Below are 24,719 nucleotides of genomic sequence, written 5' to 3' on the forward strand. Positions count from 1 at the left end.
ACAATGCCCAAAATGAAGTACACTATTTATATTTTTTATTTGTATTGATTTGTATTAGGTCAAACATGTGGCCTTGTATGGACATTTTATTGTATGATTTTTTTAAATGTGCTTTTATATGACATTAGTTTATTAGGTGTTTAGTTAATCTTTACAGGAAATTGTCATCGAGAAGTGTGCGTCTGCAGTGTTGCCACTTCCTGTTTACGGGCGGGAAGAGTGAACGAAGCTGCCTGTCCGAGCTAGGCGGATTTAAATCCCATCTCTGCTGTTCTTATTATCCCTAACCGGGTTTTCTGTTGATTTGATGATTCGAGAGTTACATCTGTAGCGGATCCGATTGAAACGGGCTATTGCACAAGGACTTTTTTTGCAGATGGAGGGCCCTCCCGCTGATTCTGGCGGCGGCGATGCATCAACGCTGGGCCCCGCGGTGCAAGTGTCGGATATCTGCTGCACGATCGGGACTCTGCCCTGTCGTCTCGTGGAATGGAAAGTCAAGCCGGGATCTTATGTCAATGTGGATTCCGTGTTAGCGCTCTGCGTCCCCATCCCCGCGGAGAAGGGGGAAGGGACACCCAGACTGCCCGAGAGGAAGGTGAAGTCGGACCGCGCGGGTGTCGTCAAGGAACTGTGCTGTCAACCTGGACAGGTCATACCTCCCGGGTGAGTAAGTTGTTGGGAGCATGTTATTGTTAGCTACCGAATATGAACCCGATCGTGTCCGTGTTATGTTATCTATAGTAGATCGGGCCAACTCGGCTAAAGCATGGTCGCTAACGTGAAGGCTAGCTTGTTTGGTAGGCAATCAAGTTAGCCAAATGACAGTGTTGTGGGGTTTGCCGTAGCCTGTTAAAGTTAAGTACTTGTCTTCTAGTGGAGAGCATCGTTTAGTTTTTTTACACATTAAACCTGTTTATATGAAATGCATTTAATAATGAATGAGTAGTAACTCTTGTTTTTCATACTAACGTGCTGTTTGTTTTTAAATGCGCAATGTTGGCATGCTCTTATTTCGAAAGCGGAAGTGGATTATTGTTGAGCGGCGTCGGTCTTGACAACGCAAATGCCGCGTGATTGAAATGTATTTTTTTTTGGTCTTGGGTGCTATTGAATCATTTTCAGGTGGATATTCATTATTAAATGCATTTATATGATGATTTATTCAAAATACAGTAAGATGCGATGAATGTCTATGCTACTATTCTTCGATCTTTTTATGATTGTCCCTGTGGATGGATATTGCTGCATTGCAAACTTTTAAAGTCTCTCACATCACCTGATTGAACTGCCTTATATAGTAAATATGTATTGATTTATTCATTTGTCTTTTTATCCCCTCAGAGGCGTCGTTGTCAGGATAACAGGATGCAACCACCCGATTGTTATGAAAGGCTTGTGTGCCGAATGTGGCCAGGACCTAACCCAGTAAGTTTTTTTTTAAGTTGCTGTATGCTCAAATACAATGATAGCAACCAATCTTTAAAACACTGATCCTCCCTCTCTTCGGTTTTCTTGCAGGCTGCAGAACACAAATGGAAACCAGCAAACTCCCATCTCCACGGCAACCGTCTCCATGGTGCACAGTGTACCCGAGTTGATGGTCAGCTCTGAGGTTAGCCGTTTAATGCCTATGATCAATGTTCCCTCTAATTTTTCGTTGGTCTGAGCAGAAAGTCAACCTCCCTGAGCGCACTGAGTACCAGTGTGAGCGACATCATCGGTACTCGGATGATTCGCCTAAAGACGTTTCGCCGACGGACGTTTGACAGACGGGCAGGTCGCCGAATGAACGTTCGGCGGAACGTCCATTCGGCGACCTGTCCATTTTTCATGTAAAACATGCTGTAAAACACGAAAAACATAAGTGGACAGAGCTACTGCCACTTGCTGCCGCTTAAACGGCGCCATCATGGGTAAAAAAAAAAAAAAAAAAAAAAAAAAAAAAAAAAATCCGATTTTTTTTTTTTTTTTTTACTGCGCGCCATATGATTGCTGCTGCGCAGCGAGGACGAGAGTAGTGCGCAATTGCGCACGCGCGCAGCTTAGAGGGAACACTGCCTATGATTACAGTGTGCCATGTATCGGACCTCAGATTTTAACACAGATTCATCACAAATAAAGAACGGGAAAATAATAATAGTGGCTTTTCAAATTTGAATGACCCGTCCTCCTCCTCAACAGCAAGCAGAGCAGTTGGGCCGAGAAGACCAGCAGCGACTTCACCGCAACAAAAAGCTGGTCCTGATGGTGGATCTGGACCAGACGCTTATCCACACTACTGATCAACACTGCCAGAAAATGTCCAATAAGGTTCTTTTCAAATACTTAAAAATCTTTCCTAGTTGCTGTTTTTGTGTATAGATCAAGCAATACATTTTTCTTTGGCTTCATCTGGCGGGATCTTGGTTGTACTGTTAACTACAGAGTTCAATCTGAATATCAAGTGTGTGTAAAAGAGCAAACAATGTGACTTTTTTTTTATATATGTCTTTGGTTTTAGGGTATTTTTCACTTCCAGCTGTGTCGCGGCGAGCCGATGCTTCACACGCGACTACGGCCGCACTGCAAGGAATTCCTGGAGAAAATTGCCAAGTTGTACGAGTTACACGTCTTCACGTTCGGGAGCCGCCTTTATGCACACACCATTACCGGTAATTTTCTCTCCTTTCTTTCGGATTAATGACCATTCCAACAGAACAACGTATTCTGCCTGTTGTACTTCTCGTTTGCGTCCACAAGAGGGCACTATCTGACAACATTTTGTCTTCAAAGCAGCTACAAAAGATGGACTTCAATAAGTGAATTCATTTTAATCTTGACATAATGAATACCAAAGTGACATCAGAATCTGAATTTTGTGACTGATTTATTAAGCGGTCTGATATAACGTGCTCATATTCATCCATGGAAACTAGCCGAGGAAAAAATAAATAAGTCATCTGTCCTCTCAGCAGAATTTTGATTCAGCGTCAAAATGAAATTGAGTAAGTCTGACATTCAGGCTGTGCTCTTCCATTACGCCAAGTGGTATATAACCCCAGCAAGGCGCTGTTTTGCAGCCATGTGATGAATGTTTAATGCCTTTGGAATTGAAATGTACTACCGCTGATGAGTGGAGGCCAGCCCAGGTCTCCAGCTGCTCTATATTTCCTGCCCAGAAAGCAAGAGGGGTTATGAAATTATTTAAATGGAACGCCTGATGAAAAATAAATAAGCCAAAGTCTGCATCTATCTTTTATTTTTGTTTTGTTAGGCTTTCTGGACCCGGAAACAAAGCTGTTCTCCCATCGCATCCTGTCAAGAGACGAATGCATCGACCCCTTCTCCAAGACGGGGAATCTTAGGTGGGATTGAATATGCGCTATGAATACCAAATTTACAGCTCTAATAATTTATAGCGGTTTTAAAGGGGACGTTTCATGCTAATTTGCCTTGACTGTTTCAACCGTGGGATGATCGTTCACTGCCATTGGCCAATTTAAATGGAGTGGACGTCTATCTCCGTCAATAAAAGTGAATGAGAAAGTGTTGGGGAAAATTGGCCAATAAGATCGCTGTCTTAACAGGTATCTTTTCCCCTGTGGGGACTCAATGGTGTGCATCATCGATGACCGTGAAGATGTGTGGAAGTTTGCGCCTAACCTAATCACTGTGAAGAAATACGTCTACTTTGAGGGCATCGGGGACATTAGCGCGCCGCCAGGCTCTCAAGAAGCTCTGATGGCCAAGAAAGGTACGCAAGAAAGATGTATTTCTTTCTTTCTTTCTTCTTTTTTTTTTTTTAACCTCTCGGGAACTGGCGTCCTTGTGTTTTGCACGCCCAGTTCCATGCTGTGTTCAAGGATTTGTTTCCAGTTCCTTGCACGGTCACGTCAAAGAAAGAGTTTTAAGAGGGCAAGAAAGTTCTCCTGTTAGGTCTTTGGTCCAATGCTGTCTTGACTTTTTAATGAGGACACAGAGTGCAGCCTCTTTTTCTTTATAGTATGTGATTTACAATGACACAAGTGTACCCGTGGACCAAATTCTTTGACAATTCTCCCTCTCGGAAGTCGGAGTTGACATTTTTTGGTTCTTAAGACATCGAGACATAAAATAACACTGATGCCATTGTTGAATTATTTTGTGTCTTTGGAGAAATCTAATTTTGTTTGTTCATTTATGCAAGTCACATTATGAGATTACATTTTTAAATGAAAGTTGATGATAACTGCGGGGGTGCTGGAGCCTCTCCCAGCCAACAATAGCATTAGGCGAGGTGTATAATACAGTATTTTGAGGGAAAAAAAACTGATTTTTTAAAAGTCCTGTTCTAACTTTATTTCTCTGCTTTGCAATATTATGTGACAATTATTATTGTAAATTTGTCTTCACTAATCAAACTTACTGTTACTTCTTTTTAGTCCACATTTATATCTGAACTTCTTGACTGGATGCTTTCAGTCCGTCAGTACTCCTGAATATAAACTGATTTTTGTGCTTGATACCCTGCAGGAAACCCACAAGGTCGTCCCGCGGAAAACCCAGAAGCGTCCGAGATTGTCGGAGCGGACGAGCAAAATAACGGCCTCAGGAAAAAGCCGGCCAAAGACGTGTCTGCGGCTTCCCGCTGTTCTCAGGGCAACCCGACAAACGAGCGGACGCCTCCCGCCGCGTCCGCGCCGGAGGACGTTTTGAAGGACAAGCGTTCAGAGGCCGAGGACGAGGCCACAGCGGGAAAAACTCAGGGGGTTGATCGTCAAGAAAATTGTAGAGCGGCGGTTAGCAGGACAATCGAGGCTCAGGACAGTTTGAACTCATCAACGCCGAACAATGAGTCCAATAATTTGGACTTTGACCTCTCTAGTGACAGCGACAGTGAGTCTGCTGGCGAAAAAACGCCTTTGGCGGACGGTGGCAGCGAGGGGAAGAAGTCAGAGAGTGGAGCCGCTTCTCCAGACGAGGGCGACCAGTCAAAAGAAGGCAGCGGTAAAGTCCAAAGTTCAGATTCGGCGGAAAACTCTGACGTTCTCCTCCCGGAGCTGGGGAACGGCTGCACGGACAGGAGGGAAGCTGAAACCGAATCCCAGAATAGCGAACAGTCCGGGGTGACCACGGGGGAGGAGCTACTGGACCAGAGCATGGAGGACGAAGAGGAAGAAGAAGTCGATAACGACAAGGACGATCACCTCATTTACCTGGAGGAGGTGCTGGAACGGATCCACGGCGAGTACTACGCCCGTTACGAGGCTTTTCTAAAGGCGGGGACGGACGACGGGCCGGACATTCGCAAGATCGTCCCAGAGCTTAAGAGTAAAACTTTAGACGGCACAACGTTAGTGTTCAGCGGCTTGTACCCGACCAACTACCCGTTCGAGAGGACTCGTGAGTACTACCACGCCAAAGCTTTGGGGGCCAAGATTGGCAAGAATTTGGTTCTAAACTCCCAAGAAGCCAATGGAACGACACACCTCATTGCCGCAAAATCCGGTACGTACTTTCAATCGAATACGCCCCATTCGCCCAAAATCTCCCGTGTCAATCATCAATAGGTGGTATTTAAGCAGAAACACAATTCTCGTTGGATTTCGTGATGCTATTCAGTTGCCAGAAAAGTCAAAGGACAGAAATCATCCTTTTCTTTGTGCGCGTATCGACCTGGTATTGACCTTTTTTGGGGGGGTTCGACAGGCACGGAGAAGGTCCGTCAGGCGTTGGGCTGCGAGACCCTCCACGTGGTCAACCCTGACTGGCTTTGGAGTTGTCTGGAGCGCTGGGAGAGAGTTGAAGAGAAGCTTTTCCCGCTTAAGGAGGACTACACCAAGCAGCCGTGGTAAGAGTGTCTTGGCCAAACCATCCGTAACTGGAAGAATGCCAGTGAAATGAATGAGAAGTTCTATCTTTTTTTTTTTTTTTGGTTGAAGGAGCAACACCCCGGCGGCTTTCATTGACAAGCAAGGCTCCCGTCCGAAGCCCGTTTTCCCAAACCCGCCCCCCATCCAGCACAGACCGCCGCCGGCGGCCCCAGAGGTTCGAACCTACGACCCCGTCACGGGCAAGTTGATCCGTAAAGCCCCTCAGGCGTCGCCGCCGGCGCCTTTCCTTCAGACGTCTGATCAGCAGGAGCTCTCGTGTCTCAGGTACTGAGCCCAGACAATTTTATGATTACATATTTGTGCAATAGTTACTTCCGTGGGTAACAATGGATAAAGTTTTCTAAATATGCAACACCTCATAATCCTTTCACAATCCATTTCATCAATAAGAAAGCCTGGTATTTTTCAAAATATCGGTTCTACTATTAGTATTATGTGACTCTGTAAAAAAAAATACTGAAATTGTAGTTTCCTACATTGATTACAACATTTTGTCATATTTTGACTTAAATTAAAGGAGATGCACTGTTTAATTAACACATTTCCATATAAAAAATGTAGCCTGTACTCAAGCGAGTCGTTTTCAATGATATATTTTTTAAGAATTTAAAAACCAAGAAGACCTTCATCCAGTATTTATCTGTGTGACTTTTTTCATGATTCAGGGGAGTTCCAAATTGCCAGCAAGACGTGGCGGCGGGAAGTAGCCAAGACGACGAGTCGCTCGGGCCGTCGCGTCGGAAGCGCCAGCCGAGCATGTCGGAAACACTGCCGTTGTACACGCTTTGTAAGGAGGACCTCGAGAGCATGGATAAAGAGGTAAAGGAAACTTTGGGGGTGTTTCAACGGTATTAACGCTGGTGGGAAAGTTTGGAGAGGATTCATCTCGCTCTCATTTCCTCAAACCGCGAAAACGTGCAATTTGAACAAGAGTGCAAAGATGTTTGGTATCTTTCCACCCACGGTTTGAGAAGCCCAATCTGAAATGAGACGCTGTAAAATGAAATGTGCCTCCGAGGACTTGGACGTCGTTCTGATTGGTTATGCTTTGAATGAATACCAAACTGCAAGCGCAGTTAACGCAGTTAACGTTGGCCTGTCATTCATTTGGGAAATGCAGTGATATTTGTGTGTTACTTTCCATAACGATTTGAAGATACAATCTCCTTAATTAAAAGAATGGAGGAAAATTCAATCCAAGTTTGGCACAAATTAAGCCAAATTCAATCAAGTTTCAACAGCATACTTTAAATCTGATATCTTTAGTGAGTGACGCTGTATGTGAAGTTTTGCAATTTAATGCAATATTTGTGAATAAATACATGGCCAAGAGTAGTTTTAAGTCATTAATCAAGCTAATTAAAACAAGGCATTGCACAGTGAAACAGAACTGCCACTTTTAAACCAAAATCGGCTAAGAAAAAAACCATAAAAGATTGTCTGACTCGTTTTTGTCGTCATTATTTCTCTGCAAATGTCTCCTTATTGCAATTGATATTAAGATGAATGCCATGGAGACGTGGCGTGCTTGTTTTTTGTCCTCTTGTAATGAAAGTCTGATGACTGTAATAGCCTCTGAGGATGTTGCTATGGCAAAAATGATGTCACTAATGCCGTTCCATTATAACTTTCCGCCGAGATATCGGCCGGATAATCTATCCAATAATTGTCGCTCCGTGTACGCGGAAATTGCAACCGCAGCCGCTGGAAGTACGTTCACTTTCATCCTTATTTATCTTTGAGGCCCAAAGATGTGCTCGTTCTTTTGCGTTTTGCAGCCATTATTAATTAGCACCATTGTGTACAAGGCTACAGTGCGACGAACCTCATTAATTTGGGCCGTAATTAAATGCCAGTCTAATTGGAATGGAGCATAAGCGCAAGATGGAGTTGGTTAACGAGGTGTTCAGTGTTCACGCAGGGCGTCGTTGCCGAAACGCCACATTGCACTCGTGTAAATATGACATTTTACATGGCCATGAAGCCAAGATGCTTCATGTAAGAGTGTTAATGATGTTGTTACTTGCCTCCTCTTCAGTTCTCTTAATGAGTCTGTTCTAAGAGTTAGTTCTGCTCTACCAAATTCCTCACTTGGACATATTTGGCTTTCCACGAATCGACTCAATGACCAAGTCATTTTTTGTAATATAGAGCTTAGCTTTTTTTTTTTATAGGGTTTGTTGTCACTAGGGTTAGAGGTGAAGTGTAGGCCCCTGAAGGCTAAGGATTGTTGAACATTGGTGAGGAACATTTTACAGATTGACCCAAGCAAGCACTTTTGCAGAGGCCGTGCATTTCAAATGTCATCCAAAGCTTAAAGGGCAAGCTGTGACATTCGTAAACGTTCTCCGACTTGAAGGTACCACAAAACGGAACCGCTCTTTAATTGACTGACTCAATGTACAAATAGGAGTCTGCTAAATGTCACCGGCGATGACGTACCTTTTTTTAAAAAAAAATTGGGGTGCTGGTGTGATGCAAGGAATGTGCTTCGCATCTGTTCTTTTTTTGATTGGAAAATTAGACACTATACATCAGAGTTTGAATGACACAAACAGAAACCCCTGAGAGCCATGAATCATGGAGTCTGGTATCATTGCAGAATGCAGCCTAGTCATCACTCACGCTAATCCCAGCCCTTACAGATATTGATCTCCCACATCCATACTTTGGTTTAGTCCTTGTTAGACGCCAAGGGATGACACCCTTCTCAATGAGGAAGATCTTTGGGAAAAAACTTCCATCATAAACCTGCAATAAATGATTTTTGGAGCTCCCGGGTGGACTAAATAGTTGAGTCGTTTTCGACTGTTCCTCAAATGATGTCAAATTAGTGAACAGAGCCAATGAGTTGACATGATACATAAAGTTGACATTGTTGTAAACATCCTCCTGCCCCAAAGTGACCAATTAGAAGTGGTCCTGTCACAGATTCTGGGTAACTGACCAGTTTCATTGCATGTCTTGTTGTGTGTCTTTAAACCTGGAATTTCGGGAATATTCCCTGTGCTCTCATTTCCATTTGCGCAGGCATTGGCAGTCATTTTTTTAGTCTGGCAAGTTGTCTATACCTTTGTTGCTCGCTTGAAGTACTGTGGGATTCATTTTGGCAGGTGTTCCAAATGAAGGATCTTATTTGGGGTTCATTCCCATCTCACTTTTTAATTCTGTCTGTCCTACGCAGCAATATCAGTATGTTCTGTTCCGTACTCAGATTTGGGACGGGTTGTCATGCAGTCAGAGTAATGAAGTTTATCACTGAAAAAAAAGCTCTTCCTAAACTGTTCCCAGGATTTTAGAAGCAAGCCCCAAATCAGGTTATGAAGTTATAACAGGCATTTGTTTGTTAACATCTCAGTGAGACTTCTTTTCCCCAAAGAAGGTAGCAGTATGGCCTTGAGTTCACCCCAAGCTAATAAACAACTTCGCTGTAGGTTGTTTTTTCTTCTTCTTTTTAATCCGCCTCTTCACTTGTACATCTGTCTCATCCAACATCTCTATCAGATGAGCCTTCCTTTATTAACACAAAGACCTTCCCCTGTACCCCCCATTAAACAACTTGTTTAATGGTTCCCGAATCACTAGGCTGACCCCTTACCACCTTTTGGCACCTCTTCAGAAATGAAGTCAGTATTTCAAACAAGGGAATTAATCCGTCTTGGGAAACCTTTTATTGGAAAAAAAAGTACAAGGTCTTGTTTATTTATTTTTTATTTTTTTACAAAGGACGAAAGGGCGCAGATTAGCCTGCTTTGGCTTCTTGAGCTGTTTCTCCAAGTTTGCAAGATCTTATTAAATGTTGCTTTGGGGTTGAATGAAAATGACTTTGGTTGGTGGTTTAAATGAAAAAAAAAACTTTTTGGGGCATACAAGGATCAGAATACCTACAATGAGTCAAAATGATTAATTGATTTCAGAACGCAACCCCAAAACAAAGCTATTTTCTATACAAGGCATATAATGTCAGTAAAACGAACTCTCTCCAAAGAAGTTGCCTCAAGTCATTTCTCAACGAGATTGCACATATTACTATAAAATTAATCTTGTGCCGCCCATTCTCAATTTTGCTGCGAGTGTGCAGAGTGTGCAGAGTGTAAAGAAATCAGTTCCTTTTCATCTTTGCACCACTCCAGAAAATAAATCCACTGCTGCGGAATCACACTTGGACTGCAGTCCATTTGCAACCAGAGACCACCAGCCTCCAAACTAGCTTTGGGGGGGGAGAGGAGGGATTTCAAAAGCCTTGTGTGCACTTTGCGTGGCCTTTGATTACTCTCAGGAAATGGATGTTGTGGGAACTTTGTGCTTTACCTCGCAATTGTTAGTACCTCCATTTCCAGCGAAGGTCAAACTAACCGTGGCACTTTTTTTTTAAATTGTGCCCAGACGACTGCATCCCGCATTTACTGCTTCAGCATGTTTCTGAGTTTATGAATGCTTATAAAATAGCAATGAAGGATTAGGAAGGATAGTGACGTGTATCTACTGTCGCGGGATAAAATGTCAAGAGATTTTAAAATGTGACATTAGCTCGTGGGATTTTTAGTATTCGCTTGTTTCTCTCCTCGTTGTCAAACTGCAAACTTTAATGATGCGGCTTCCGTTTTTTGTTTGATGCATTTTTCAAAACGAACATTAAAGTTAAATTGTAATGCGCCTTCAAATCTTGTGTTTTACTAGAACGCATTAAAGTCTCATAAAGGACAGCATTTGCTTGAATGAAGAAATGCTTTTTTCATTAAAAGCTATTTGGAATTAGGCAGCAGTAGATTTAGTGACTTCCTGCTGGGAGATTTAAAATGGCTTGCTTAACATAAAAATTAGCTGCAATATTACATTTTCAGGCTTTTGAACGAAACCTAAAAGCAACAATGGATGGAATTTGGATGGAAACTGACAGCTGTCAGTCACTGGTTGATATATATTGTTGCTGAATATAGTCGTTGTTTTTCTTTTGTCACGCCACTGTGGATAGGTGGATGACATCCTGGGCGAGGAAAGCGATAACGAAAGCGAAGGCCGCGGTAAAGAGAAAGCCGCTAACGAAGAGGCGGAGGAAGAGGATGGGCGAGAAGAACACCAACATGGGAAAGGAGACGGACAACTGACGGGAGGAGGCTCGGGTCCCCAGGCACTTGACACGGAAGACCCGGTCACGACGATATCTAACGAGGGCAATCTCCTGTCTACTGTTTCCAGGTACGGCACAAACTCACAATTTGTTTACTGAAAGTCCAACATAAAAAATGATAGGGCATTTTGAATGTTATTAATGTCACACTTTTACATGGCCACCACATTAACAACCACAAATGTGTTATCCAAACCCCCATGTGGCACATTAAGACGGTTTCATCATCTCAAAATAGGTCATTATTTTATTTTTATGTTTATTTTTTTAATTCTTCGCCGTTGTCTGATCAGCTCGGCCGAGTGAAGGTCGCGGCTCTTTCACGCTAATGTCAAAGTTGACGAGGATCTCATAACATCGCGGAATAATTGAAGCACTTGCAAAGTAGCCAATCAGCACCCTGTCTGAGAGGAGCGTATTATGAAATTTGCTGTGCTGTGACTACCACTGCTTCATCCTGGAAATATGCTGATAAATCTATGTGAATGTTCTCTCCTATAAATACTTTATTCATCAGTAATCTTATAGATGTCCTCCTACAATTTACCCTCATCAATCATTTACACTTATGCCAGAAATGCATTCAATTGTCCAGAGGAGTACAACTGCAAATTTTACTTGGACTGAATCCAAGCATATCTGGCTTCATTTTCAGCCTGAATGAATCTAGTTTTATTTGTAAATTGGCGCACGCGTTCATTCAAATGAGGTTTTTTACCTTTTTTATAACATAACGAAAAATTCATATGCCATATAAATTCTTTTAGAAACAAGGTTGTCTTATTTCTGAGGACCTAAATTATCATTGGATGTTTACAACCTTCCCCCTTTACAAACAGACATCTAAGCTATTCATTGCATGAATTCATCGCGTGTTGGTTCTGTTTGTGTATTTATGCTTCTCCACACCAATACACATCTGTTGCTAAGATACAGGAGTAATGCAGGTTTTCTCACCACGGCGTCTGCCTGATCCTGAAGATGACAATTTTGCTGTCACTCTTTCCACTTTGGCATTTTTGCTTCCTGTTTCACTGACAAACATCGCGTCCAAAAAGAAAAAAAACAAGCTGAAGCCCTGACTTGACGTAGGGCGTATTCTGAGGGTAAACCTGATTAGATGCCATTCAAATTTTGACAATGAAAAAATAGTTTTTGGGTTGGATCGACAAAGAAAATTGGAGCCCAGTGGTTGCTGTTGACAGGCACTGTCTGATTTAATTTCCTGTCCCCGTTTATTCTGACTGATGCACGGTCGCCCCCCTCTCCCTGCCAGCAATTCTAACCTTTCGGCGGCTCCAAGGCTGCCCGCCTTCGTAAGGGTCGGCGCTCGGGTTGTCAGACGACCAAGTGTGAAATGCAAAAATGTGTTTCATCAGTCGCCGCTGCTCCTCATTTAAAAAATATGATCAAATCATAAATTCCAGTGTCTGTTGCTGGTACATATAGCCCTCTTGCTTAACTCTCCAATGGCTTTGAGGGAAGATAAATAAGCAGCACCTGCATTATATATACGCTCTGTGCGAATATTGCCGTGGGTGTACCGAGTATATATATATTTTTGTTTTTTACACTGTCGAACTGCAGTCTAGTCAAAGCCTGAGTGTGACTTTCCATGCTTGTCAAGTCTGCGCTCCCTGATTTATACATGTTTTTTTTCTTGACAACCTTCCACTTCTGCAACGGACAGATGATTGACATTAATACTTCTCTAAATGCTCCTCAGTTGTACCCTTTCCTGTTTCAGTCAAGGCTTTCTCCATGATCAGGTCGGACAAGGCCCAATTTTGAGAGTTCGGAAGGTACCAGGCTGATTTGTTTCCCTTTGTGTGAGTGTTTCTTCTCAAAGTAACCTTGGTTTACAGTCAAGTGCACATATCTGCTTTAAAGGAGAAATATGTAAGATTTGTGCTTTAAGTATTTTTTAAGTGGCCCTTAGATTTCAATGGATATTGAAGAAATGTGTTTTGGAAACGGCGTTCTCGTTTCAATGTCAAATGAGTCGTGACGATTTCAGAAACAAGGATACGGATTACATTGATGGAAAGTGCAAAAGACTGGAGCATCATGTACTCATTGCGTAAAGTTTGTGGCGTCTGCGTCCAGACTTGTTAGAAGTGCTTATTCGGCATTTTAGTTGTAAGGCAGAAAGAATGAATTATTAAAGCACGTGAAAAAATGATATTGACGCATAGTCACAAAATTCCACATAACCCCGCTTTTTCACAGGTGTGGTACATGCTTATTTTGGGAAGATAAATACAGATAGTAAAACAATCAGGAAACACTTTTACACTAGCTTGTTCTTTTTCAACACGCCACTCTTCTGATTTAAGACTTGCATTCTGAGAGTAGTTCAATCAATTCTGCTATTCAATCTGTTCTTTGCCCCGTGTTAAAGTAACTTGTATTTTCTCAGGAAAAAGTGTTTCATTTTTGTATCCCCTAGTCGTGTAGTCACAATCTACTCCTCGGTGGAGATTTAGACCTGGCTTGCTGATGAAACTCCTCTAGTACCAATTTCTCATCGGGGATTTGATGCATTGGTCCCAGAAAAAAAACAATTTACTTTTAAATGACCCTTCTTATAGGGTCTGAAAAATAGTGTTCCTGCTTTATCTTCAATCCCAAACCAGACTGCTCAAAAGCTTTTGCCTCTTGTACTAAAGATTTCAAACGTACGTTAAATAAAGTGTTGTTTACACAGACGACAACAATACTGAAATCCATGTTCATGTCCAGAACATTTTACAAACTGTAGCCACGAGTCACTTAAAAGTTACAAAGTATCGGAATGAAAAAAAAAAAAAAAAAAACACCAATTTGCAGCTATTATTCTTTTTTGGACAATACATTCATTAGTCATCATGGCGCAATTCATGCTACACAATGGCGGCTTCGAGTCCTCTTCTTGACAGGCTGCTATTAAAGCATCATTGTAAGATTTGTATTTGTATTTACAAGATCAACATGAAATGAAACATCGATTACATTCCGTTCTTTTATTGTTAAAGTCTGCTTCTTATAAAAGTCAAGCGCATGGCTCACTTACAGCCTCGTAAGTATTTCTATTCCCTTTTCAAGCGCCCATCAGCACATTTCACATCCTTTTAAACTAAGATAAAATCTCTGGTGCAAGTCGATTCGCCGCCATTGTTGCTTGATATTAACTGGGAATAAATCATCTCGTCTTAAGGATATTAATGTTCCAGGAAGGCTTGGTTACTCATTTATTTTAATGGGCAATTTGGATACAATTAGATTCCATAGAATATAAATATGTAACTGGAGAAAGCCTCTGCAGCAGGTCGATTGTAAATTGCCCGTCAACATTGTTTTCCTCTAATCGAATAATATATTCTCGTTTACTATATGTATTTTTTTAAAGAAACCTTGCCAAAGTATTAAATCTTAGTACTTTGTATTCATCACTGCGAAAAAGTACACTGCACGTATATTTGCTGCCTCGTAAAAAAACACCTCAGCCTCGCTTTGGATTATATAAGAGTGCACGTTTTATATAAAAACATACTTTAATGGGAGGCGCTGCATGGTATTTGATAGAAACACGGTCATCATATTCAAGATATTTAACGCCAACGGACGATCGCCGTCAAAATGGATCGGACGTCTAAAAAGACTTCAATGAAATGTCGCGGCGCCTCGAAACGAAATTCAATTATTCAAATTCCGCCGCTTATCTGACTCGTCTGTAAGCAGGAGAGCACAAAGACCTTTGGTCGCGTCGGTGTTTGCCTCCTTTTTATCAGCGTCTGCTTTGGCCCACATAAAATTGAGCAGAAAAATACAGTCTTCCCATCTGAACCATTTCTCTAAAAACATTTCACATCCTCACTGCTTTAATTCTTCATTCGGTTTGAATGTGTTCTCATAAAAAATGTCCTTCCGCTTCCAATCATTCCAGTTTATATTTCGACAAACCTATATTTTTTTTATATTGACAAAAATAAACGTCTGTTTTTGACAAGCCTTGCGATTGAAACATTCAAATGCAGAAAAATATAAACAAAATCATAAAAAAATTACGTTCAAATCAACTAAACCAATCAAACACATGCTAATTCATCTGGAATTTTTTTTAGATATACATATACATTTCACCTGAGTATAAGTCGCACCAGATAAAGAATATAAAATAAAAATATATAAGTCGCACGAGAGCAGTGTTCAGCTTCCGTTGCATGCAACGTAAAAAAACAACAACTTAAATTTCGTAACATTACGACTTTTTTTACTCCCAATATTACTTCAATCTCCTAACATTATGCAAAGAGAAGTTTTGCGCTCACAGACTTAACGTCAACAAAAAGTTACATAAAAATAAGCAACAAAATATACTTAAATTTCAACATTTCACGATTTGAATCTTGTAATAGTTCAATCTACGATGTAATGTTCGTCCTATTTCAATTTTAATCTCATACTAGTTCCATTTTTATCTCAGAATATTACAATTTATGAATCCTTTGTAAATTCTTACGGCCCAACTGGCCTTGCACAGTGGTTGGGAAACACTATAGTCGGCAAAATACGATATACATCGAAAGTTCCACTGTAAAGACTTAAAGTAGTTCTCAAGAATGGCATGGCAAATGTACGCATGTAAGGTAAATGAAGCCATTACCTCTTCATACATTAGACCCCCCTGAGTTTTCTAATTAGATCCACCCAACGGCCTTTTTTGTGAGTAATTGTTTTTATAGATTTTCTCATACCTCAAAGACTGCTCTAATGGTGCCACGTTTCCTGGATGTTTGTTCAAATGATTGCATTGGATTCCTGATGGCTTTTTGCTTCTATCTAATTGAATGGCAGGGTTTTGTCGTCTTTTTTCTTTTTTTTAATGAATCCCTAACATTCACCTATGCCCTCGATGAGCGCTCTTCTCCTTGGGAAGAAAAACAGGGCGCCTGCCTTGAAAGTAAATTGATTTTTTTTTATTGTATAGCCCATAAAACATACATAAACGCATGCTGTTGTATTGATTTTGTTGCTTTTCCCGTGATGTGCTCTCTGTTCCCGTGCACTCTGTAATTATGAGCGTAAGCCTAAACAAGGAACAGAAGAGTGGAAAAAATTGCATTTGGACAAGCTGCCTTGTAGAAATACAGCTATTTTTAGGGGATTGGGTTAATATTTTTGTTACCCATCTTTTGTCATAGCTCCAATCCAGTTACCTGATCGTTGCTAGACCAAAATGGATTGGATTTCTATCAGCATCAATGCCAGCTAATGAATTAAAAGGGAGATCGATTTTAAAATGCTTTGCTATTTTGAGTTTGATTTATTTTATAAGGGGCAGCACATATTAATGAACATGTTTATATTCATGTAAATATGTAAGATTGCAGCCTAGGGCTAATTTCCATCTTTAGTTCCTTGTGTAGGTTGAAGATAAACGATGACACATACTAGACACACACAGCGTTGTGATCGCAATTTTGTTCATATAACAGCCAGGCTTTAAGATGATTGGCCAAGAGTTAATTGGTATTGAGTTCCAGGTATAAAGAAAGAAGGTGCATTGGCTGAATGCACTTTTTTAAGGGAACTACACAGTCACCTCTAGAGCCAGTTCTTGTTGATGTGTTGGAATTTTTTCATATAGTAAAACCTTGCAGTGGAGGAGCTTTGTTTGTGTTGGAAGATTTTGTAAACTAAGGTGGCATTTGCATATTTAACAGTATTGTTCCAGTTCAGGCGTTTTTGGCTTTCTGATTTGATCCTATTATTTGGTATCAAACCTGCCTTCTCCAAACGTAACTTTTGCGAGAATAGAAATGGTTACCCAGGCTTTTAATGTAGGAAAAAAGCGTAAATAAGTGTGCAGACATTTCAAAACTGCAAGTAATCTGACCCAGTTTTTTTGCTTCCAAGCTGCTGGGCTAAGCAGTTTTTCTCTTATTGTTCTGTTACAGCTCAATATGACTCCCTCGGGAACGGTAGACGATTCAGAGCAGTTGTTTATCGCTGTGCGTGCAAAATGTCCAAATGCGAGAAAAGTACAAAAGGTGTTTCAGCATAATGCATGACAAGGTTTAGTTTGACACGTGTCAAATTTGCAAAGGCTTTCTCCAGTGTAGAATTTATTGGCTATTCCTCTGGGAAGTGCAATAAATCATAAAATATAGACAATACAAAAATAAATGATTAGTAAAGTCCTTATTTTTAATGTTAATCTGTAATCTTTTTAGTATATTTCATTTAGTATTTTCCAATTTCTCAATTTCATTTTATAATTTTAATTGATTTTCTTTTTGACATGATTTTTTTTCCAACATTGAGGTTTAACCATTTTATAATTAAAATTGAATAGTCATAAAAGTGGTTCAGAAAGTAATTTCTGCGCCGTTTTGTATTCTACTGTTTAAATTCTTGGACCAACCATGACTCTCTTTATTAACTTTAAATCTTCAGTGTTACTAAAAGATTTTTAATTACCCATACGGCACCTTTGAGGGATTTTGATCGGGAAAATTCCGCTCCATTATTCCGACTCCTATGACTATTACTCACGGTCTGTCTGGAGGATTGCAGGCTAGAACGGAGACTTCTCGTTAGGAGTACCTCATTAGCGGCCACCTTTCGGCGCCGGGGCAATTAGCGGCGTGCGGGGGCTTCGCTTTTAGCTCCGTGCTCTCCGCCCACTCCAATGGCGGATGAGGAGTGGGGAGGAAGGCTATCAAAACCCTCTTGTTATCTTGCTTTAATTTGAATGCTTCGTGTCTGGGGTCTGGTTCGAAAACAGATTTCGCCCATATTATAAAAATAATAATAAATAAATAAAAATCCAGATGAAGCAGTGGCCTAGGAAACGGCGTTCGTTTATTTACTATTCTAATTTTCCTCGTTCATTAAAGTCCATCCTTGCCTGGCTGCTTTAACTTTCAAATGGGCGATGGAGATACGGATATATTTATCGTTCTTGGCGTACATTGAAAGTGTGACGGCGGCTAATTGGATGTCTTTTTTTTTTAAGCGGGAAGATTTGCCATATCTTTTTGCTTATGATTAAGAAGAAATGCTTCCATAAATTGCTTCTCAGCATTTCTTTTGAGGTCAAGTAAGAAATAACGAATAAAAAAAAAAATCCGCTAGGGAATATTGATGATACATACTAATTATTCTCTATGACCTTCACATTGCTGCTGTAAGAATTACCATTCACTCACAGAAACAGAATTTTGAACGCAATCCATTTTCACATCTTGTCCCAGTCAAGATGAGATTGGACGCCTGGCGCAGTCAATCAAGCAAAAGAAATGGGTTATCTTTTACTCCTGTTGTTCCGTCTCTTAACTTTGCAGGCAAATGCGACTTTAAATGAATATATTTGAAGTGCCCTTGGTTTCTTTTTAAGTGGATAAAGCCGTTATGGTTCAAAAGTTCTCCCCCCCACTAAATAAGATCGAGTTGAAATCCTTTCCCCGTTTGAGTCGCTTTGTGCTGTCATGTCATTCTGTGATTTTCTCCCAACTTTTCCTTCACGCTGTGAATGTTTTTGGTTAGCATGATGCTGCATTTCTCCTTGTCTTCATTTTTAAAATCAGTTTCTGCATATTCCCATTAATATAAGAAGGTCGAGTAAGCAGATAAGATGACGAAAAGCCTATTAGTGAATTGTGCACATTGGGATTGGTCTCATTTTCTTTGCACTTTGGCCAAAGAAATAATCATTAATTGCCGCTGTCACATGCGGGACACCCTCGCGTTTTGGGTGTCTCCGGAAATGACGATTTGCCTCAATTCCAAGCATGTCGTGGTGACACTATTCCAAACCGCGGGGGTCCGCCGAAGCCGTCATGTCGACCGCTCTCTCGGCTGATCCGGGCCGGCATCTAACCTTTAATGAACACTAAACCGCAGTTGTGCTGTTGCGGGTGGCTTTCTGACAGCGCTGCGGTCTAATGAAGTGGGGGGTCGAGGGGCTTCTCAGCAGGGTTGGTGTCAGAACCCCACCCCCCAAGTGGGAGATGACCCGTCCGCGCCTCATTAACTTGATGCAAAAGTCCTTCCGCGGCGCGTGTCGTGGAGGAACTCAAGTGGTTCTCGAAAGACGGATCGTCTTCAACCGACTGAGTTTCTTCTACAGAAACCTCGGCCGCCATTGGCTATTAGAGATGTCAACGGGATGATTTAAAGGCCCTCAGTGGCGTAGATTTTAAGATATTCAACATTGCGGACTCCCTTAAACCGTTACTTAAGTTATTTTTATTGCATAATTTCAATTTGTTTTTCAATAGTCTTTGAAAATATTCCACTATTTCCTTAGTGTGTAAAAACTAGGATAAATACAAAGAAATGATCACCAAGTTCATATGTAAAATGCACATATTTATTTCCATCAGAAGTTATTTCACTTTTTGGGGGGGCAGGTCCTTTTCTCCACGTCCTTGATCTTCACATTCATAATTCCCGATAATGAGAAACTGAGAAAAGCATGCTAATGGAGTCTCCTTTGGGCTACTAAGTGGATCCAGTTCATGTGGGGAACAAGTATTGCTTAATTGCAATGAGTTGCACTCACAGACCTGCAAATAATTGTCCTTTTTTCATATTTTTTTGTTTAGAAAGATCGACGAATATCGCCTAGTATCACTGCACTTTTTTCTTACAAAATGACCATGTATAGTAAGGCTTTTTTCTTAAAAAAAAAACGACATAGTATAGTAAGGCTTTTTTCTTAAAAAACCACCATGTATAGTAAGGCTTTTTTTTTAGTCTTTTTAAATTCATCACAATATTTTTTTCTTTAATGATGTCATTTGTATTTTTTGGGCAATACAACACTAATACTAAATTTAAAGGGCAAAAGCGGGCAACTCCTGTCTTATATGAACATCATTTAAGAAATAAATGTATTGCAGTTTTAAGTGCTCCTTTCCAATTTCATAAAAAGAATTGTCATTGACTATTATTAGTAAATAATACCAGTTCCAACCAATACACACACAGTTTTCTGGCTGCCATGATTGGGCCACATGGGAAGAAATAGCAGGAAAGTATCCAAAGTTGGCAGCTCATCGACGGTTTGTAGTCGGACTCTAAAATAAAATATATTTTCTCGTCCGCAGGGGCCACAAACGAAAGCACGACGACGGCCGGGAAGACGACGTCGACAAGGACGACGCGTCCTCCAAAGACGACGAAGACGAGGAGGAGGAGGAAGACGAAGAGGAGGGCAGTTCCTCGGAGGCCGACGAGATGGCCGCCGCGTTGGAGGCGGAGCTCAACGACTTTATGTGAAGTGGGACACATGCAAATACACCATGTCGTAAAAACTACGAATGTTCTGTACAGATTGGAAACCCATTTTGTAGCATCGATATTCCCGATCGCCTTTTTTATTTTATTGTGAAGAAGAGAGAAAAAAAACGGAGGAGGGAAATTTGATACTTTTGGCTTTTGTTTTGGTTTTCTATTACTCTTTTTACATCTTAAAAGCGGCAACAAACCTTCCAAACGGGGCCGCCGCGTATGCCAAAGAATTTAGCAGCTAAACATTATTATTATTTGATTTGTGTCAAAACGGCCACACTGGTTCACCCTCTACGTAAAGTTTGTACATAAGTTGATATGTGATGATTGAACTCTAGTGCACTTTGAACAATCCCAGTCTCGTTTTTCCGATTTTCCCGACAGCTTTTTTCGGAATAGTTACACTGGAGCCAATCGGACTTATTTTTTCGGCGGTACAAATAACGCATTTCCCATCTCGTGCAGCTCATCTTTTAATGACCATTGACGCCAAAAGACAATAATGTACTTTATAAACAAGTAAAAAAAAAGTGATACATAATTAGGAAGTGATTATTTTTCATAGACGTCAAATCTGTTAAAAAATGACAGCGTAAAATGACATTAGTCTATTGATCTCATTACGATTGTAATTATAGTCAAAGATTTATCGGAATTTTTCAGTGCCGTTGATGGTAGTGTAATAAAAACCAAACAGGGTTGGATTAATGTGGCCGTGTTTAAAAATCTATTCGCTACATGTACAAATTCTAATCGGCATCACGTTTTGGAACGAACCATTCTCATGCACATATTGTAGATTATAAATTATGTTTCTATTTTTTTATATCAATCCACTGGCTCCAATATTAAACAAAAAAACATTTGACTTGCAGTCACCCCTCTTGTTATGCTTGTATTTGTGATTTTTAATGATTCTGGTAGATGTTTGGTTTTCCTAGTCTACACTGACAGAGAAGATACTTTGACTAAATAAAGATGTTTAAAATGAAGGCCGAGCCATGGCTTTATTTATTTTTCAGAAGGACATGCAAAGTGATTCCGCCGCACAACAGCTGCGTCTTTAACGGCGCGAGACTCCATCCGGCCACTTAATAGGTGCTTTGTCGTGGAAATGGTCGGCGAGCCATTAGGCCACCGCGCTCCATCTCGCAAGCCGCACGGCTCCAAACCATCCCAAGTCATTAGATGGCCAGTTCCCAACCCTTTCGGGAAGCCATAACATGCCATGTCATCGCCCTTTTTTAGTTTTTAAATCAACAGTGTCATGGTTTCCCCACTTTTGCCCAGTTGGAAACAAAATGCCTAAAAGTGACTAAATTCTTGCTTCTGTTGCTTCTCCTTCCAAATAATAGGCAACCAATCATTTCTTCACCTGATGTGGCCAATAAGGAGAGGAGCGGAGATGTTGTCTTTGCACCATGTTCTAGACAACAAACGTGGAAAGTAAGGCTTTTAAAAAATAATCAACCATGTATAGTAAGACTTCTTAAAAATGACCATGTATAGTATGGCTTTTTTCTTTAAAAATGACCATGTATATATAGCAAGGCTTTTTTCTTTAAAAAATGACCATGTATAGCAAGGCTTTTTTTCTTAAAAAATGACCATGAATAGTGAGTTATTTTTCTTAAAAAATGACATAGTATAGTAAGGCTTTTTTCTTTAAAAAACGACATAGTATAGTACGGCTTTTTTCTTAAAAAACGACATAGTATAGTAAGGCTTTTTTCTTAAAAAAAAACAACATAGGCTTTTTTTCTTAAAAAACGACATTATATAGTAAGGCATTTTTTGTAAAAAACAACAACATAGTATAGTAAGGCTTCTTTTCTTAAAAAACGACATAGTATAGTAAGGCTTTTTTTTCTTAAAAAAACAACAACATAGTATATATAGTAAGGCTTTTTTCTTTAAAAAATCGACATAGTATAGTAAGGCTAAGAAAGTCGGAGAATAAATCTGACTTCTGATTCTACTCCTAGTTGTTGCTGTGGTCCAGTGGCAAAAATATTGGTTCAGAACTTGAGGTGGGAACCAGGAGTGAGTTCAATTCCACTCTTTGCAATTCACAAATTGTTTATTGAGGTAATGAAAAGGATAAATATAACTTCCAATCACTTCGTTTCAGAAGTTACTGTGGTCCAGTTGCAAAGACAAACGGTCAGAACTTCTGGTGGACTCAAGTTCAAATCAGGAGTGAGTTCAATTCCACTCTTTGCAATTCTCAAATTGTTTATTGAGGTAATGAAAAGGATAGATATAACTTCCAATCACATCATTTCAGAAGTCACTGTGGTCCAGTGGCAAAGACAATGGGTCAGAACTTCAGGTGGACTCAAGTTCAAATCAGGAATGAGTTCAATTCCACTCTTTGCAATTCTCAAATTGTTTATTGAGGTAATGAAAAGGACAGATATAACTTCCAATCATCTCATTTCAGAAGTCACTGTGGTCCAGTGGCAAAGTCAATGGGTCAGACAGACCTCAAGTTAGTTAGTTTGACTGCCATGTGGGAGACTGGGGTTCGAATCCCGCTCTCGTTTGACTGATCACTACACTAGTAGTTCAGTAAATGGGTAATCCTTTTTTCATTAAAATAAACACTTAGTCATTTTTTTCAGCAAAACAATATTTCCGGTCAGCCTTCGGCTGACCGGAAGACAGTTGGGAGGGGGGATCCCTGGTGGCGTTCGACAGTCGGCCTTCGGCCGACTGCCGACGCCACGCAGTCGTTGACTGGCGACACCGGGACGTGAACCATCGACACCCATGTCGCAGGCAGGTGACTTACCCACTGCACCACGAGGCGGCCCGCCTATACATGATTGGAAGTTATATTTATCCATTTCATTACCTAAATAAACAATTTGAGAATTGCAAAGAGTGGAATTGAACTCACTCCTGATTTGAACTTGTGTCCACCTTAAATTTCAACCCATTGTCTTTGCCACTAGACCACAGTGACTTCTGAAATGATTTGATTGGAAGTTATATTCATCCTTTTCATTACCAAATAAACAATTTGAGAATTGCAAAGAGTGGAATTGAACTCACTCCTGATTTGAACTTGTGTCCACCTTAAATTTCAACCCATTGTCTTTGCCACTAGACCACAGTGACTTCTGAAATGATTTGATTGGAAGTTATATTCATCCTTTTCATTACCTCAATAAACAATTTGAGAATTGCAAAGAGTGGAATTGAACTCACTCCTGATTTGAACTTGTGTCCACCTTAAATTTCAACCCATTGTCTTTGCCACTAGACCACAGTGACTTCTGAAATGATTTGATTGGAAGTTATATTCATCCTTTTCATTACCAAATAAACAATTTGAGAATTGCAAAGAGTGGAATTGAACTCACTCAAGATTTGAACTTGTGTCCACCTTAAATTTCAACCCATTGTCTTTGCCACTAGACCACAGTGACTTCTGAAATGATTTGATTGGAAGTTATATTCATCCTTTTCATTACCAAATAAACAATTTGAGAATTGCAAAGAGTGGAATTGAACTCACTCCTGATTTGAACTTGTGTCCACCTTAAATTTCAACCCATTGTCTTTGCCACTAGACCACAGTGACTTCTGAAATGATTTGATTGGAAGTTATATTCATCCTTTTCATTACCAAATAAACAATTTGAGAATTGCAAAGAGTGGAATTGAACTCACTCCTGATTTGAACTTGTGTCCACCTTAAATTTCAACCCATTGTCTTTGCCACTAGACCACAGTGACTTCTGAAATGATTTGATTGGAAGTTATATTCATCCTTTTCATTACCTCAATAAACAATTTGAGAATTGCAAAGAGTGGAATTGAACTCACTCCTAATTTGAACTTGTGTCCACCTTAAATTTCAACCCATTGTCTTTGCCACTAGACCACAGTGACTTCTGAAATGATTTGACTGGAAGTTATATTCATCCTTTTCATTACCTCAATAAACAATTTGAGAATTGCAAAGAGTGGAATTGAACTCACTCCTGACTTGAACTTGTGTCCAACTTCAACCCATTGTTCTTGCCACTGGACCACAGTGATTTCTGAAATGAGATGATTGGAAGTTAGTATTGTAAGGCTTATTTTCTTTAAAAACGACACAGTATAGTAAGGCTTTTTTTTCTTTAAAAACGACATAGTATAGTAAGGCTTTTTATTTACAAAAAGACCATGTATAGTAAGGCTTTTTTTCTTAAAAAACGACATAGTATAGTAAGGCTTTTTTTCCTAAAAAAACGACATAGAATAGTATGGCTTTTTTCCTTTAAAAAACGACATAGTATAGTAAGGCTTTTTTTCTTCAAAAAATGACATAGCAAGTAAGGCTAAGAGAGTCGGAGAATAAATCTGACTTCTGATTCTTCTCCTTCTAGTTGTTGCTGTGGTCCACTGGCAAAGTCATTGGGTCAGAACATGAGGTGGGAATCAGGAGTGAGTTCAATTCC

General features: G+C 40.3%; 1 protein-coding gene across 2 annotated transcripts; it reads left to right on the forward strand.

Annotated features, from left to right (window-relative positions):
- The first annotated feature begins 174 nt into the window (after positions 1-174).
- On the forward strand, positions 175-21,257 carry ctdp1 (CTD (carboxy-terminal domain, RNA polymerase II, polypeptide A) phosphatase, subunit 1). 2 transcript variants are annotated; one of them, XM_077590347.1, is made up of 13 exons: positions 175-666; positions 1,345-1,428; positions 1,522-1,615; positions 2,185-2,313; positions 2,504-2,654; positions 3,257-3,347; positions 3,570-3,736; positions 4,495-5,469; positions 5,671-5,812; positions 5,904-6,119; positions 6,521-6,674; positions 10,831-11,054; positions 20,082-21,257. In XM_077590347.1, exons 1-13 carry the CDS (start codon positions 377-379, stop codon positions 20,251-20,253), a joined length of 2,889 nt encoding a protein of 962 aa, XP_077446473.1. In that variant the 5' UTR covers positions 175-376; the 3' UTR covers positions 20,254-21,257. The 2 variants fall into 2 exon arrangements, with proteins under 2 accessions (XP_077446473.1, XP_077446474.1); XM_077590348.1 differs by having other exon boundaries at positions 4,507-5,469.
- Positions 21,258-24,719: the final 3,462 nt, after the last annotated feature.

The sequence above is a fragment of the Stigmatopora argus genome, chromosome 21, assembly GCF_051989625.1.
Source record: "Stigmatopora argus isolate UIUO_Sarg chromosome 21, RoL_Sarg_1.0, whole genome shotgun sequence".
NCBI classification, from domain to species: Eukaryota; Metazoa; Chordata; class Actinopteri; order Syngnathiformes; family Syngnathidae; genus Stigmatopora; species Stigmatopora argus.